General features: G+C 43.5%; 1 protein-coding gene across 1 annotated transcript in view; it reads right to left on the bottom strand.

The window, feature by feature from the left end:
- The window catches only part of UBL3 (ubiquitin like 3), a 61,230-nt gene extending 54,001 nt beyond the window's left edge, over positions 1–7,229 (bottom strand). Inside the window, exon 1 of the mRNA XM_054804074.1 lies at positions 6,173–7,229. Coding sequence (XP_054660049.1) covers positions 6,173–6,199 — 27 coding nt within the window. The 5' untranslated portion in view covers positions 6,200–7,229. The remainder of the gene's footprint in view (positions 1–6,172) is intronic.
- Positions 7,230–16,572: the final 9,343 nt, after the last annotated feature.

The raw sequence follows: 16,572 nt of genomic DNA, 5'->3' as shown, positions 1-16,572 counted from the left end.
ATTATGGTGAGCTAAAGTTTACACATGCAAAACTGTGGCAGGGAAGGCTTGCTACTTCAGTAGGCTCAATTAATTGCTGCAAAACCAGACTTAATGTGGAAAAGAGTATTGATCAGCAGCTCTGCCTTTCACCACAGTTAGAATGAGAAATAACCAAGTTAGTGGATCGAATACTGTACAAAGAAAGAACTGAAAATAAGCTGTACTATCTCTTTTACATAAAACCACAAGAATGATTAGTCACATTCCAGATATTTCTGGATTCCAAGCTAGAGTAGCACTCACAGGCTGAGTCAGAACTGAGGTCTCCATTCTGCTCAGTATTGCCTAAGCACATATAGAGCCATCACCAAAAGTTTACATTCTGAATTTTGCTGAGAAACAAAGCTGACTGACCAGAAATATAAAACAAGTAAATCCCACTTACTGCATATACCATGAGCATGGCTTTCAACATTCACAACAGTTGTACTTAGGAAGAACTCTCAGTTAAAAAAACAGAAAAGCATGCCCTTAGTAATTTTGTTTACAACAATCATAAAAGTATTGCTTACCAAATCTGCTGCAAGGACCACATTCAGACAGGCTAATTTCCTACTACAGCCTTAAGCCAAGCCAAGGAAGAGAATTATGGACCTTGAATGATCTAAAATTTATGTTTAGATACACATGAACAGCAGTCATGAGCTCCAAGGTGAAATACGGATTACCAGTACCCGAAGTTGTCCGTAATTCCACATCCAAGAGGTGCAGCTTGTGCTCATTCAGGTCCGGACTGAGCTGTCCAGTTCCCACAGATGACATCTGGCAATTTTTTAACATGCTGAATTCAATGTTTCTGCTGGAGAGGTGATCGTTTTGCTACACTCAGATACTCAGCACGTGTTTTTTTGTCTCTCAACCCTGCTGGAACCTGCCAGCCGCTACTGCTGGCTTCCCAGCATTCCCAACAAGGGAGGAGTTAAATGTCCTTCAGTACACATCCCCTCCAGTCTTTCACAGTTAAGACAACAAAAGGAGAGAAAAACCAATTCAGGTAACAACAACAAGAAGGGTGGGTGGCAGGAAGGAAGAAATAGTTTCCACTGCCAGCCTACACTTCCATCTGAAGTATAGTGCTGCACCGAGGCCCAGCGTAAATATCAATCATTATCTCATCCACAGGTTACAGCTGTTCATCCTCGAAGAAAATGAGATGAAGGACATGCAAATATCATTTCAGAGTATGTTTAATGTGTTAGAATGCTGTGGAATTACCACTACAGTGTCATAGATAAAAATGCCAGTCGTTACTAAGATATTTCTTTTTGGTTTTTAGACAAATAGGTAAGACATCATTCAATCTGTGGAAGAAAAAAATGTAGGTGGGTGGGGGAAATGGTAAATACAAATCATTTTGAAGTATACCCAAATATATATATTTTCAACATCAGCTTTGACAAGTTTATCCCTAGCCACTACGGCAGATAACAGAGGAGGTTCTTCATCTCATTACAAGCAGCACTGCAATATGCTACAAAGGCTGGCTTAATATATAGGGGGAATCAGGAAGGAGCTTCTTCAAGCTCCTCTTTCTAACAAAGATCCCACCAATTCTTTCTCCAAAAAGAAACAAAAAACTCAAAATAAAACACTGAGGATGACAAGTGTTAGGATACTTCTATCTGTTACAATCAGCAAACAATAGTGAAAATAAAAGAAGGGAAGGAAAAAAATATCCTTACAGAAAAAAACCTGATAAGCTATTTTCATCTTAGAATGTAATAAATTAGAGCTTTCAGCATGGAGGGTGCAAAAATACAGAGAAATAATTAGACCTTTGCTAAAACTTACGGGACTAACTTAGGACTACATGCACACAGGTTACGAGGGATACAATAATTTTCAAAGCCAGGAAAAAAGATCTACGGAAGGCAAAAGGAAAAGTGGTTAAAATAGAACAACAAAGATGCATGACTTCATACATTTTGTTCCAATACATTAAAATGCTATGAGTGAAAAAAGTATTTTCTTTCTATGTTCTAAGCATATTATAATGATACTGACTTATTATTCTTAAATGAAAGAATTGTTTAGACTGAATGATGGACAACAAAACTCAGCTGCCATACAACCAGCTACTCCTACGAGTCCCTCCTATCTGAATCTTATTCCTGGATGCCAAGATTCCCCTGCTGAGGTAGCATCAGTTACATGTCCATCCTCTTCCCGTTAGCCGCCATTAATATGTACTAAAAAGGAAGTCCTTATATATGTTAAGCTATTCATCACCATTCTATACTAAATTTCCTAAAAAAAGAACATACACATACACATTTCCACTAAAGATGCTGACAATAACAAGGCATGAACTGAGCAGGGTTTCTATTTCTTCTTCTTCTTCCACTTATTGCCCCTTTCTAACATTGTCCATGTATATAAGTGGTTTAGACCACGACTCCATCCTCTTGCATGTCTGCAAATGTCTCACACCAAACATTTAGTTTTATTAAAAATAATCTCTCCCACATCGTCTACATCTCTTAAGTATAGCATAGGGATTAAATAGCTGTAGATAATAAAACTGAAATACTTTAACTTACAGATTTCAGTGTTCTGCTGTTTATCAAATGCCAAAAAAAACCCAAAACCACAACACAAAAACCCAAACAAACAAAACCCCAAATCACTGTGGGCCAAAAGCATCACTCTCGATTACTACTCAGACAGAAAAATAATTTGATATCCTAGAGGGCATACAAAGAACTGCCCAGGAAGAAAGTGCTGGCAGAACCTTTTTGTACCTACATAAAATGCACCAATACAGGAAACGCCAGACACAGTTATACTTTTCAGTCATACAGGCCCCTTACTGTGAACTTCTAAGATCCGTGAAGAATTGTATCTGTAAGGAGAAGTATCATAGGCACACAGAATACAGAGATGTAGCTTCCCAGATTCTTGTGATAACTCCACTTAAATAAAGGGGATTATTCAATGGGGTAATAACTTCTGGACTGAGCGTAGGATTTTCATAGCTTGTTTTAAAATAGTCAGCTACAGTGTTTAAACAAATACCAAACCATTTTCATTTGGTCCACTCAAAAAAACCCAGTGTGATTAACTTCACAAGTCCATAAACCACCTCATGTCTCTTTATTATTACAAAAGAAATACGACTTGCAAACAGCCCTGCAGTTATTCATAGTCAAACCCTAGCTGCTACCAAATGGCAAAACTGATAAATTACCTGATGAAATTATTGAACATATTTAGAGATGCCCTGTTGCCATCACAATCGCCAGTACTTATGTGAAAAATTAAACAAAATTAGGCTCTAGATATGCAGCACAGTCTTCAAGCACTGCTCCATATATTAAGTCCTTATTAAGTTAATGAAGCTACCCAAGTAGAGAGGTCAATATTAGCAGGTTTCATTCCAGAAGTGGTGTTTTAACTTGTAGGTAGCAAACATTGCTAAAGAATAATGCACCACGAACTTATAATACCCGGAATGCGGTGTGTCACTATCCAATTTATTAGTGGAATGCAAATGATGAAGCACTGTGTTAATTATTTAAGAAGTGATGTTGAAATGGTTAGCTGGTAAAATCTGCTGTCTTTCTGGAAAGAAGTCAACTAAATGTCAGAGAAAAGGAGGCTGGATCAAATTATGCCTACATACAAGTACGAAGTTTAGTGAAGATTTAATAATTTACTATGAATTTATATATAGCAGATCCTTCTCAAAGGTGGGACAGGAAGACAAATTAACACATTTTTAAGAAGCAGCAATTACAACAGTTTTTTATTATTATTATTATGAGAGGCTTAGTTCATGAATCTGACATAAACAGTTTGAAACATAATTATTATAATACTTAAGTAATTCACATCAGATTTACTAAGTTAGATGGAGTCTTCATAATATGACACTCCATCACACTGATGCCAGCTCCTACAGAAATCATTTTTTTCTAAATGCAAATTACGCAGTGGGTGGATAAGAGAAATGCAAACTGCAAAATCCTACACTAAATAAAAACATATATGAGCAAGGTGACAGCCTGGTAAGTGCTCCTCTTTAAAGAGCAATCCAATAACAATCCCATTTTCTTTCCTGAACAAGCTCCTTTGAAATAAGGAAGATGGTGACAAAAGGAGACCCAAAATGAGTTTTCAAGTGCTCTTTTTACAAAGTAATATTTATTAACTGCATTTAATAACTTGAATTTCTACAGCACACTTCAAACTTTCAGAGAGAAGCTGCAGCTAATAACACAGGCACTCCACAAAACGATCCTAATTCAGATCAGAATATGTCTATTTATTCAGTTAAATTCTACCAACATTGGTAACATCTTCATTCAAATGTTTTTGTAATGACTCAGTATTTAAACATCACTATGTATAACAAGCTTCTTCCTGATTTGAAGAAACAGAGCATCACTAGGCCTAGCTATTCCTGTCTGTGGTATTCTCATTACATCATAGCAACGGAAGGAAACAGTTTTCATAGAAACAAAACAGTATTTTACCTATCTACCTATATTTTGTATAATACGTCAAATGTCACACATTACAAGACTAGTGGCAGCATCACGATTCCCACGCAGGTAGACAGGACCAAGAAGTAGCATGGAGGTGGTAGTGCGCTCAGCCCAGGGTGAGAGGGAAGAGGAGTGCTTCATGTCACTGACAAGGGACTCCTCCAGGCAATTTAAAAAGCAGCACTAAGAGATTTGCCTCTAACCCTCCACAGCTAAGGGGAGGATTTCTGTGATACAACGCAAGACAGACACGTGCAAGTGAGAAGGGGGTTCACAGTACTCTAATAGCCAGAGAGAGCCTAAAAAGAAATACATGCAAATTAATAGCTGAAAGGATTAAAAGTCTGAGGCAATAATTCTCATCATCCTTTTCTTCCAGGGGGTAAAATCTATTTATTATATTTGAGAAAGGTGGGGGGGGAGGGGAAAAAAGGAAAAAAAAAAAGTGAGCTTAAGGTGTTTGATCATCTGTATGTTACTGTTTCTGCTCTTTTGGCAGAATTCACTCATTTTGACTGCAGTAGAAAAGCTGTGAAGGAAACACTGAAAGTAAGCAAGTAAAGGATACCATTATTTCAATAGCCCATTTGTCATACATATGCACCATTAATTATATACCGATGGCTGAAAGAAGGGCTACTCAGTTTTATTGTTATCACTACTGGGGCAGATTTTACTCGCAAAACAGAACTTTGTCCTGAAAGAAAAAAAAAAAAAACAAACAAACCACGGACAAGTCTGCTGCTTTTAGGGAAAAAAAAGTACCTTTGGAGATAAGTGAAAATATTCTGCCATTAAGAACTAAAACACCAAACTTTTTTTTTTCCCCAGTGAAGTGATCTAGAGAAATACATACAAATGGGGAAAATCGTGCTGAACACAAAGATTACCTAGCAGACCCGATTCACCCTCCCTCCTCCTGCCTTGCTACACCTTCCTATTTTAAATGTACGGAGCCGAGTATCCAACACAGACTGAAGTACAGTCCGCCATAAGAAGTACTAGGAGTGCCCTTGAAAAATGTCCAGATTGCAGCTAGTGCACAAAGGACCTCGCTATGTAAATAAATGCATGAGAATTTCTCTCTCGCTCTTGACCCGGCAGCAAGTGAAGAGATTAACTTCCCATCAACATCGGAAGACAAATGGTTGGTAAGAAACAAGCGAAGTTTCAGAGAAGAAAAGGAAGAAGGCTGAGACTAAATTTCAGCTGGTTTAGAATGAAAAAAAAAAGAGAGAGAAACGGCTTGTTTAAATCATTCTGAATGTTCTACTTCGTATTTCTCGTCCCCCAAAAAACGCTCGGCAGAGCTGAGCGGCAGAGCTGAGCAGCAGTGCTACACGAAATAGGCAAGAGCAGTCAGATACTAACTGCCATAGGTAGGAGAAAGCAGACATCCCCCCTTGCCTTGCTACACAGAAGGCGACGCTGCAGATTTCCCACTCCGCTACCAAAAAGCAAAGCAGAACCAGCATCTGGGGCGGGAGCGGGGGGTATTAACTGGGAACTTGTTGTTCCTTAAATATGTAACCAAGACTTCTTTTTTTTCTTCCCACGCCCCTCTTTTTTCCATCTTCTCTGCCAAAACAGGCCGAAATAAACGTTATTCCATAATACTATTATATAAGGAGTATAAGACTTACCATATCAGCTGGAACGCTGCTGGACATCTTGACGTTACCCTAAATGGCTTAAAATCAACTTAAAAGGAAAAGGAAAAAAAAGGCAAAAAACCCCCAAACCACCAAGAACAACCCGCCGGAGATCTTCAAGAAGCAAAATCGGTGTCAATGTCGGAGGCAGCAACTTCCACGTCCCCTACGAAAAAGAAGTGCCCGATGTGCAGCGGGGACGGCGGCCGGCTGAGAAGGAGAAATATCCAGGGGCAAGCGGTGCCGGGGCTGTACCGGAGGAGCCAGCGGGAGACCAGAGATGGCAGCAGATCCCTGTCAGCAGCGGCGGCGGCAGCAGCAGCACCAGCGGTGCCAGGTAGACCAGGCAGGACTACACCGCCACATGAGCTGCGTGCGGGCTTTTTCCCCCCTCTCCCTCTTCCTTCTCTCCCAGCCTTGACAAATGACGACGGGATGATTCACGGGATAATGGTGCGTCCAAGTCACCTCCTCAGTCAGCGCAGGCGACCCGGGAGGGCAGGCAGGCAGACAGGACCTCGCTCCTGCCCTCGGCAGGGCAGGGAGGCGGGAAGGCCGAGGTGGACCGGGGGCCGTTGGGGAGGACGCCGGGCTTCGGCCCTCCCTAGGCGGTGTGCGACATTCAACAGGGTCTGGCGGGGAGACGGGCCGGGGAAGGCTGCCTGAGGGGCGGCCGGAGGGGGAAGTCCTCCCCCGCGGCGCTCCGGCGGCGACAGCACTCGGCGGGGGCCGGGGGGCGTTCAACGGCGGCCGCCTCCCGCAGCCTCAGGTCTCCGCTCGCATCGCCGCCGCCTCCTCCTCCTCAGCCCGCCCTCCTTCCCCCGCCTCGTCCTCCGGCGGCTCCGGGCGCCCTCGGCGGCGCGGCAGGGGCGCCCCCCCTCCCCCGCAAACCGCGCTGGCCGCGCTGCCTCGCCCCGCTGCGAGACGGAGGTGCCAGTCCTCAGCGCGATCCTCGCCCGCAGCCGCCCCCTGTCATCTTCGGCTCAAACCAACATGGCGTCTGCCGAGCCGAGACAGGGGACACGGCAGGGGCGAGACGGACCCCCTCCTCCTCCTCCTCCTTCCCCCCTCCCGGCGCGTCACACGCTGACACCCCGCGCGGCACCATGGGGCTTGTAGGCTGCCAGCAGAAGGGAGCGGGGCCAGGTTGGGCTTCGCAACGGTTGCTGAGGAGCGGGGGGCGGGGCTGCGGCGGGGCGGGGCCTCCCTCCGCAAGGCCCATCGCCCCGCCCCGCCCGGCCCGGCCGGGGGTGTCCCTCGCCCCCGCCCCGTGGCGGCGGGGAACCGCGGGGGTCCCCGGGGCAGCGCCGGGGTATGGGCGCCGCTTCCCCGCCCTGGCAGCAGGCCTCCCCAGCCAGCAGCAGGCCTCGCCACCCGGGTGCATACCACATAAATCCTCCTTTTCCCAAGGGCGGCTGCAGCTTCCTCGGGGCGTTTGGGGCCCCCCTCGCAGCCCTTTTCTCCGTGGATCCCGGTCCCGACGTGTGGGTGTGTGCTGTACTCTTGGACAGCTTAAAAAAAAAAAAAGGGCTTTTTTGTTTTATTGTTTTGAGGTTTTTTATTGCATCCCAGGTCCGCAGGTCTAAGCCTGCAGACCATTTCTTTGTATTTCATAGAATCATAGAATTTCTTATTCCTTACATTATTTTTTAGAGTTTGAAATATCAAAGTTTTGTGGTTTTTTTTTTCTAAACTGTGTAGTTTCATTAATGAAAAAAGCTCCTGTAAGATTGACAGTGGAAATGATGACTTCCAACTCAGAAACATCTGGAGAAAGGGCACTTAGCAATGTAAAATGTCCCCTTCAGAAGCCATCCTGGTTTGTTACCGCACCACATTATTCGAAATGGTGTCTGTAATGGGTGTTTTATTCCTTTTTCCAGGCTGCTCCCAGATACTAGCATTCAACAAAGCAAGGCTGTGCCTGATGAAAAATGCATCCCACCTCAAAGACACAAAAAAATCCTACACAAGCACAAGGTGCAGATCTATTGAAGATATGAGTAGGTCTTTTCAGAAGGGTGTGGAGAGACACATTTATATACCTGTACTGTAAAGCTGTCCAAGAAAAAAAAATAATCAAGAAAATCAAGTAGATGGAGCTTCTGACAGATGCAGCCTGGTTTCTTCAGGGACAGATCTCATGTAAAACCACAGGAAATTAAGACAGAGTTGTTCCCTTTAATACTAAAAGTTTGAGGCTGCCTTTCCTCTTTAGGACTTCATGCAGCAAAGGCAACCCCTGGCAAGACACCATCCCTTGCAGAGGTTATAATTCTTTTCTTTATACTCTGCTCCAAAATAGCACAAAGCTACTGAGTTCAGAAGGCAGATTTGACAGCAACCAGCCCCGTCTGATGCCTGGGAGAAAAGCTGGGGCCAGCAGAAGAGTCCCCACACATGTGGCCTCTGTGAGGATCCTGTGCTGTCACACATGTGACTTTAGGCACGTCGTTCCCTCCCTTGTCAGCCTAGTTTGCTTAGAGGGTACCTTTTTGGGAGGCAGCGACTGGGGCATCTTCCACAGGAGGAAGGACTGAGAGCTGGGACTGTTTGGCCCCAGGATGAGGTCTTGGAGAGATCTCATCAGTGCTAGTGCCTGGTGGGAGGGACTGAAGAAGAGGGAGCCAGGCTCTTCTCAGTGGTGCCCACTGACAGGATGAGACAACAGGGACAAGATAAAACCCAGTAAATTCAATCTGAACATAAGACTTCTTTTACTATGAGGGTGACCAAACGCTGGCACAAGTTGTCCAGAGAGGTTGTGGAGCCTCTGTCTGTGCAGATACTCAAAGCCCAACTGGACACGGTCATGGACAACCTGCACTGGCTGACCCTGCTTAAGCAGAGGGTTGGACTAGATGACCTCCAGACGTCTATTCCAACCCAAATGATGCTGTGACTCTCCCCTGATAAATGCTTTTATGGTACCTTATATCATCGTCCTCGGTCACAGTCAGGTCTTATAGCCACCAGTGGGATACAAAGGCTTGTGTTTGTGGGAGTAATAGCAAATTGTTGAAGCATCACTTACTTTTTCTCCAATCTGGTATCCTTGAGGGACAGAGAAAGTCCAGGGGTTTCTCATTCATTTTTTAAATTTTTTTTACTTTCATAAAACATCTAAATAATAATACTCATAGATGAGGGTCCAAGGGATGAGTCCTGAAGGATGTCTCTCCATGCCAAATAATATGCATTCCTGGGCGCATATGACTTTCTGGTTAAATCAGTGACAGACTGAAGAATTATAAACAGATCTTGCTGAATAGAGTTTATAATTAGAACGTTATTAATGTGGGCTTTTCCCTGAAAAAAAAAAATTAAAACCCCCTTACATACAACAGCTTAAGTTTGAACAGACTTTCGAGATCTGCTCCAAGGCCATCCTGCAGAGCAGCCCTGCATTCCACACCAACTGTGGCCCCGTACAGGTGCCTCGGGGTGATCCCAGGAGGTGCCCTGCCCATGCCCTCCCTGCTAGCACTCTCACAGTTGGGACAAGAGAATAGGCACCATGACTGCTTTTCAGGTGTTGCAGCTCACAGCTGTCTCCTCATGTAAACTGAAACTGATGGCAACTCAAAATGATGTCCTCAGCCACGCTGCGATAGCTGAGGTGTATGGCCCTTCCCACCTCCTCTGCTACGAGGAGGCAAGGCAGGCAGCAGGGCTTTGTAATCGTTTACAGCTCACAGGGTGAATTGCCAAAGGTTATATGGAAATACCTTTCGATTGAGCATCAAGAAGTCCTTGTGCCCAAGCACATCTGTGCTCATCTGTGGTGCATAGAGATAAGCGCATCCATGGGACGTAACCATAGGAAGGAATACAGAAGACACAGAGCCTAAACCAGCATGATTCTATGGGGTTTGCTTTTTTGCCTCTAGTTTAACGGTCCGTTAAAAGGAAGGATCGTGCATTTCGTGTTGATGAAGCGGTGGGGTACAGGAGGAGTCAGGGGACTGTCCTTGCTACTTCATGTACGCACTTGGGTTGGTCAACTTTTCTGCTGAGTGTTGTATAAATGAGGATCAGCTCTTCTCTTTGACACACAGCTGTGCTGTCCAAGAGATAACATGAAGCATTAGCTTTTTTATTCTTATCATTACATATTTGAATCTACAGTTGTGACTTCAAGCCAGAATCCACTGTCTTAGGCACAGCACATACAAGCACATATCTGAATTTCTGTCCTGAAAGGTTCATAGTACCAGGTTTATTCTACGGTTGACATTTATATCACATTTGCGTGATTTTTTTTCCCCTGGCCCTCAGCTATGACAGCACAACACAAACAAATGGAGGATCCAGCCCAGCTGGTACATGCTGGAGATCATTTTAGGATGATTGTGTGCTAGGCAAATGAATAAAAAGAGGCGCTGCATGATGATCCTGGTAGAAGTTGTACTACATATGATGAAAGGGATAAATCCCACAGGTTTCCTGGAGCTGAGGTCATGTTATTTGAAATGCAGCGTGGTCAAATATAAAACAGAAAAAGATCTTTTCTCTTTGGCATGTATTAAGAAAGGCTGTTATGGTAGTGTTCATTTCACATTCCCACAGAGAGGAAATGAGAGTTGTGGTCAGCAGCAGTCGGCTGGAACAAGGGACCCTGCAAAAGCGTAACTGCAGGCTGCGCCTGGGATCAGCTTGCAGCTAAATCCCCAGCAAGTGCTACAGGCATACACATCTCAAAACAAATCTTTCCCACATCCAAGGATCAGGCAAAAAGGGAAGTGCTGTTTGAGAGAAGTGTTAGCAACACAGAAAGCTAAAAAGGCCATTCCACTTTTGGGACCTAATCCTGTACTCAGATGCACAGATCTTATTTCCATTAAGTCTCCCTTGTAGAACTGTCATGTGAATTTAGCCATCCAGGTACAAAATCATTCATCATCATTACTCTGGTAATTTATGGGGGGGGAATGATGAAATATAAAACTGATATTTTGCTCCTCATTTGAAAAATATGACATGGCATGAGTAAATAAGTAGAATTTTGCCATACTGTATTCCCTTTGAGAAGAATTGTGCCAGGTATCTATAAGTAGGTTGGGCTGTGGTTTTAGTGTTTTGTGGCCATCAATACTAGTTGAAACCTGACTCTGTGCTGAGACGTGCTTAATAGGAATAAAAGGTCTGTTATTCTAAATCAGATTAGTAGTCCAGCCAATGCGATATCCTGTCTCCAGCAGTGGCCAGCATCAAATGCTTCAGAGAAAGACACACAAACCCCCCCCCATGATGGACAATTATGTTATAATCTTCTTATTTGCTAAGTCTCCACTGCTGCCAAGGCTGTTGGGGAGACTGGTTTATGCCCTCAAGCACAAAACTTCATGTCCTTTATAGCCTTAATGGCAGAATAACCCATCAATAACATGTGAGACTGATTGCCATTTTTCAAAGCAGCAGCGCTCTCTCCTGACAATTGTTATTGCTGGGGTTGGAGACCACATCAAACCTACGCTCCAAGACCAACATTAAAAGCTTTCAGCCCCGTACTGTGCTCCAGCATCTTCCCTTTGAGGCAAGCTGCGAACAGGAGCATCTTCAGGAGAAGGAACACGCCACCAAGGAATTTCTTTTAAGGCAAGGACATCCATTGCTTCTGATTTCTCTCCAGATTTTTCAGAGCAGCCTGAGAAGGTGAAAGGCTGCTGAGACAAAGAGTTTAATTCTCCAGGGTTTGGCCGCGGGACAGATCAGGATTCTTTCCCTCTCTGGCAGCCACAGAGGCAAGATACCCAGGGCAGCAAGGAACACACCGGGCTAGTCAACAGGATACTTTTAATACCTTTGTAGAAACACATGGCCATTTTTTTTAACTCTTACAGAGTGTCGTGGTTTTACCCCAGCCGGCAGCTAAGCACCACGCAGCCGCTCACTCGCTCCCCCCCCCCATCAGGATGGGGGAGAGAATTGGAAAAGTTAAAGTGAGAAAACTCGTAGGTTGAGATAAAGACATTTTAATAGGTAAAGCAAAAGCCGCGCGCACAAGCAAAGCAAAGCAAGGAATTCACTCCCCACTTCCCATGGGCAGGCAGGTGTTCAGCCATCTCCAGGGAAGCAGGGCCCTGTCACGCGTAACGGTTACTTGGGAAGACAAACGCCATCACTCCAAACGCCGCTGCCCCCCCCTTCTCTTCCCCCCAAGCTCCTTATAAACTGAGCATGACGTCATATGGTATGGAATATCCCTTTGGTCAGTTTGGGTCACCTGTCCTGTCTGTCTCCTCCCAACTTCTTGTGCACTCCCAGCCATCCCGCTGGCCGGGCAGTGCAAGAAGCAGAAAAGGCCTTGGCCCTGTGTAAACACTGCTCAACAATAAGTCCATAGAACAAAAACATCTCTATATTATCAACGCTGTCTCCAGCACAAATCCAAAACATATCCTCACACTAGCTACTATGAAGAAAATCAACCCTCTCAGCTAAAACCAGGACACAGAGCCAAGTTTGCATTGAACTAGGTGTGACTTGGTCCTGTTGAACTCAAGCCCCTTCCAAGGGAGTGTTCAGGTAAAAAACTGCACTGGAAATGAGGGCGGGATCCTGCAGCATACTTGCACCCGCTGTCTGCTGCCGGGCACTGTCAGTTTCTCCTGTTGGCTGCTGGAAAAACCTCAGATTTTGTGTTTTCAGATATTTTTTGTTCTTTCCCTTTGAAAGAAGATTGATTTTTGCTTGTTTGCTACTTCTGTGTCAAGGCAAACGAGCTTGTGGGTCCTACCAGCCTCTCCATCCATGCCAACAGTCTTCTGGGAACAGCGTTTAGCAGTCCTCACCCACCTGAGAGCCAGCAGGAAGGCAACGAAAGGACCTCTGAGGTTTTGTAGAGTTTATAATACACACCACTGGCCATAATCACGGTTTATTTATTTACTTTTTAAGTTACTTGTCAGACCAATCTTGCTGGAAAATAAAAATGCACAGCTATTTAAAACAACCTGCATTGTGCCCCTGAATGCCTCAGTATAAGGATTTATGTTCCCCCCTCACGTTTGCATTACCTAGGTACAAAGACAAGACGATAGGAAACAACCAAGTGATACCGAGTGCCAGAGGTTATTTTTTGACCTTCCTGACGCAGCTGAACCAGCCAGGAACCGTGCTCTGCCAATCTAATGGGTGTAGCAGAGATATGACATAGTGGTGTTACAGTTACTGATGTCATAAATTATGTCAGGGAACTCCTAAGAGCAGAGGTGAAGATTGACAGAGGAGAGTACAAAGGTGGAATAATAAGAAGGAAAGACTAACACGAATGAGAAGAAGAAATCCCTGGGCCTATTTTAGCGAGTGCTCAAATCACCAGCCTTCTTGAGGTGGTTTAACTATCCATGAATTCAGGAATTAACAGATACATCTGTCCAGTCCATACAGAAAAATAACCCTGAAAATGATTGGAAGAAGTTCCTTATTTTATAATAGATAAGAAACAGGAAGGAGAAGTTTTAGCAGAGAAGCATCCATCCTGGATCAGCTTCCTGACAGCAAGGAGGAACTAAGGAGAACGCTGAAATAATGCTCAAGCTCTGAACTTTAAACTTGAATTTTGTGAAGGATTTACAAAACATAGCAGTAAAATGCTCTTTAATATCAGGAAATCAAATATGTGGAAATGAAAAAGTCCTATACAACTGGTTGTAAGGATTGCGGTGGTAAAAATTACTAAAATTTGCTAAAGAGGGAGGTCGAAGATCCCCAAAAGTGCCATATCAAATTAAATGACAGCTCTGCAAAAAAAGGAACAAGAATCTGTGACTTTGGGGAATGGCTGTTGCAAAACTCAATGTTGCAAAAGAAATTGTCTAGAAAATAAAAACACATAGTTAATGTTCAAGAAAGGACAGTAAAAGAGCACCAGCAATCACTCTCAGCCCAACTAAAGATGTAGAAGGAAACGGCTTTGTAAAACAGTTCAACATGAGAGCTAAAGCTTAAATTGTTTGTTGGTGCTACCAGGATCCCAGCCTTCATTTGTGCCTTACAGGAGCGGCTGCAGCCCAGGGCTGAGTGTAGCCTATTAGCTGCGCAGAGCCAAACTCAGCGGGGACCCTGCAGTACTGACTGCGTTTTATCATCCCTCTGTCCTGCTGACTACAGCAGGTTATTTTGTACATTATCAGGCAGCTACGTTCATTTATATATTTTTTTTTTCTTTTTTTTTTTTACTGTAAGGGTCTCTACTGGGAAGCTAAATGTTAGTGAGCTCCCATGATAGCTCCTATTTACTATTTATAAAATTAGTACTAAAAATACTAAATTGAAGGAAGAAATAATTCTTCCTTGTTTGATTTTCATGTGTTATCTACACTATGTTAGAACTCTTCAGATTTTTTAATTTAAGGATCTTCTTATGTCTGTAATTTAAGGCTGTTACATGCATACGCATAGGTATATGTATATATACATAAACATATGCTTATATAGGCTCTAAATCTGTATGCACACATGCGTATTAATTCTCCGAACATTTTTTAAATTAACTGTAGCACCTAGATAGATTACACTCACATTTAATTGCACGTTACTTGAACTGAAACAAAAACCCATCTCAGAATTTGCACTCAGGAGATAATTGCTGTTTACACACGTTATGTCGATGTCATATAACATTTCATCTGCCTTATTTTCTATCATTCATTAGCCTCCAAGCCAGAAACAATATCTGAATGAAGCAGTGTCCAGAAATGCTATTTTTAATTGGCTAAAGAGATTGCTTGACCTCTGGTAACTGGTTACTGTTGTTTGGGAGACTCTCCATGAGCGGTGGCGCATTGTTTAAACATAACGGCACAATAGTCTCATGTCATCTATAGGATATGGAGACACCACAGTTTTGTGTTTCTTTTACTTTATTACTATACATGTGAGGCACAATCAACAAAGACTTCCTGAGGATGAATGTTGTCAGTATATGAAACACTGAATAACTGCTTTTTGTTTTGCTGAATGGTCCCCTTTCTTTCAGATTTAAAGGGGAAAATACAGAAAAAAATAGCTCTGGGGAATGGAGTCTTGCATATAGGAATTTTTTTTTTTTTAACAGAGAGACTTTTGACTGCATTGAGATCTTACATTAATTTTACGTTAATGGAGTTTGACTCCATTGACGTAATCTGAATTATTCCTCGTTTACAATAAGGTGAGAGAGGGACTGGGCAAATTAATAGGAGCTTGAATTCCATGTTACTTCCAAGCCTACAGTCACCTGGGTCCTGAATGCTGCCAGTGTTGGGATCGATTTTTTTCTCTATTTTCACTTTCACTCATCATGACCATAAAACCCAAGAGGGCCTGATTTAATTCTAGCCTCCCTTTCTCGTTCCAGTCCCAAGGCCTATGTGGACAGTAATAGGTGTTTGCGTAGTATAGGCGACTGCTCCCGAAATAGCTAGCACTGAAAATCATCTAATTGGTTTACTGTCAACAAGAGTCTTGCTACAGACAGCAAGACAGCAACAGAGTCTGAAAGACTGAGTGGACAGGTTTTACCATGTTTGATCTTGTCCTATGTATGTGTAGTTGCTATTAAAGAGCTTTATTAGGTTTAGTTGTATTAATTTATTAAAGTGGTTTAAAGTGTTAAAAGTTAAATGAAAGCAGAATTTGTCAGACATCAGTCTCACTACTCACTTATGTTGCGTCTGTCATTGGCAATGGGCTGGTGGCTTCGGTGCCAGCTGCGGGCAGAACAAAAGAACGAGAAGCAATCGTGTTGACGTTTGTCCATGTGCAAAAACTTATGCCACATTTTCAGGTTCCCTTCATCAGATGCTAAGGGTGGGATTCAACCCACCTAAATTTAGTCCTCTAGAAATAATGGATATCTTATCTAAGCTACTTGTCTGGCCTCCATCTGTCATCAGTGGAGCAAGGTACGTCCACCACCCTGACCTCTTAGATTAGACGCTTAACTTCACTCTAATGACTATTAAAAATGCTTGCACAATTATTTTAGATTGGATGCTTAATTTTTATAAAGCTGAAGATAGCCATGGTGAATCTTTCTCCAATCTCTTCCACTTCTCCCCACCAACACGGTGTTTTCAGTTCCACATACTGCTTAGCTGGAAAGTCACCCATGATTTGTTGCTGAGGGCTGTTCTGCACCAACCCACCCAGACCTTGGCATTGTTCGTGCTCCAGAGTGCTGAGATACGACGTCGGGGATGCTGCAAACATTTATGGAGGACCTTCAGCATGAAAGCGGTACCGCCGTGGCTGGAGTCAGTGGGCAGAAGCTGAATGAGTTACTTAACAGCAAGCAGAACTAGTTACCTACTTAAGCAGGTGCATAAACTTTGGCAGGATCAAGGCTTAAATAATAATCACCTCAAGGCAAGAAAATGTTCTTCTTTTGTTTCCTTTGCAGCACA

Source organism: Grus americana, chromosome 1, assembly GCF_028858705.1.
Source record: "Grus americana isolate bGruAme1 chromosome 1, bGruAme1.mat, whole genome shotgun sequence".
NCBI lineage: Eukaryota > Metazoa > Chordata > Aves > Gruiformes > Gruidae > Grus > Grus americana.
This window is presented reverse-complemented; position numbering and strand designations above follow the sequence as displayed.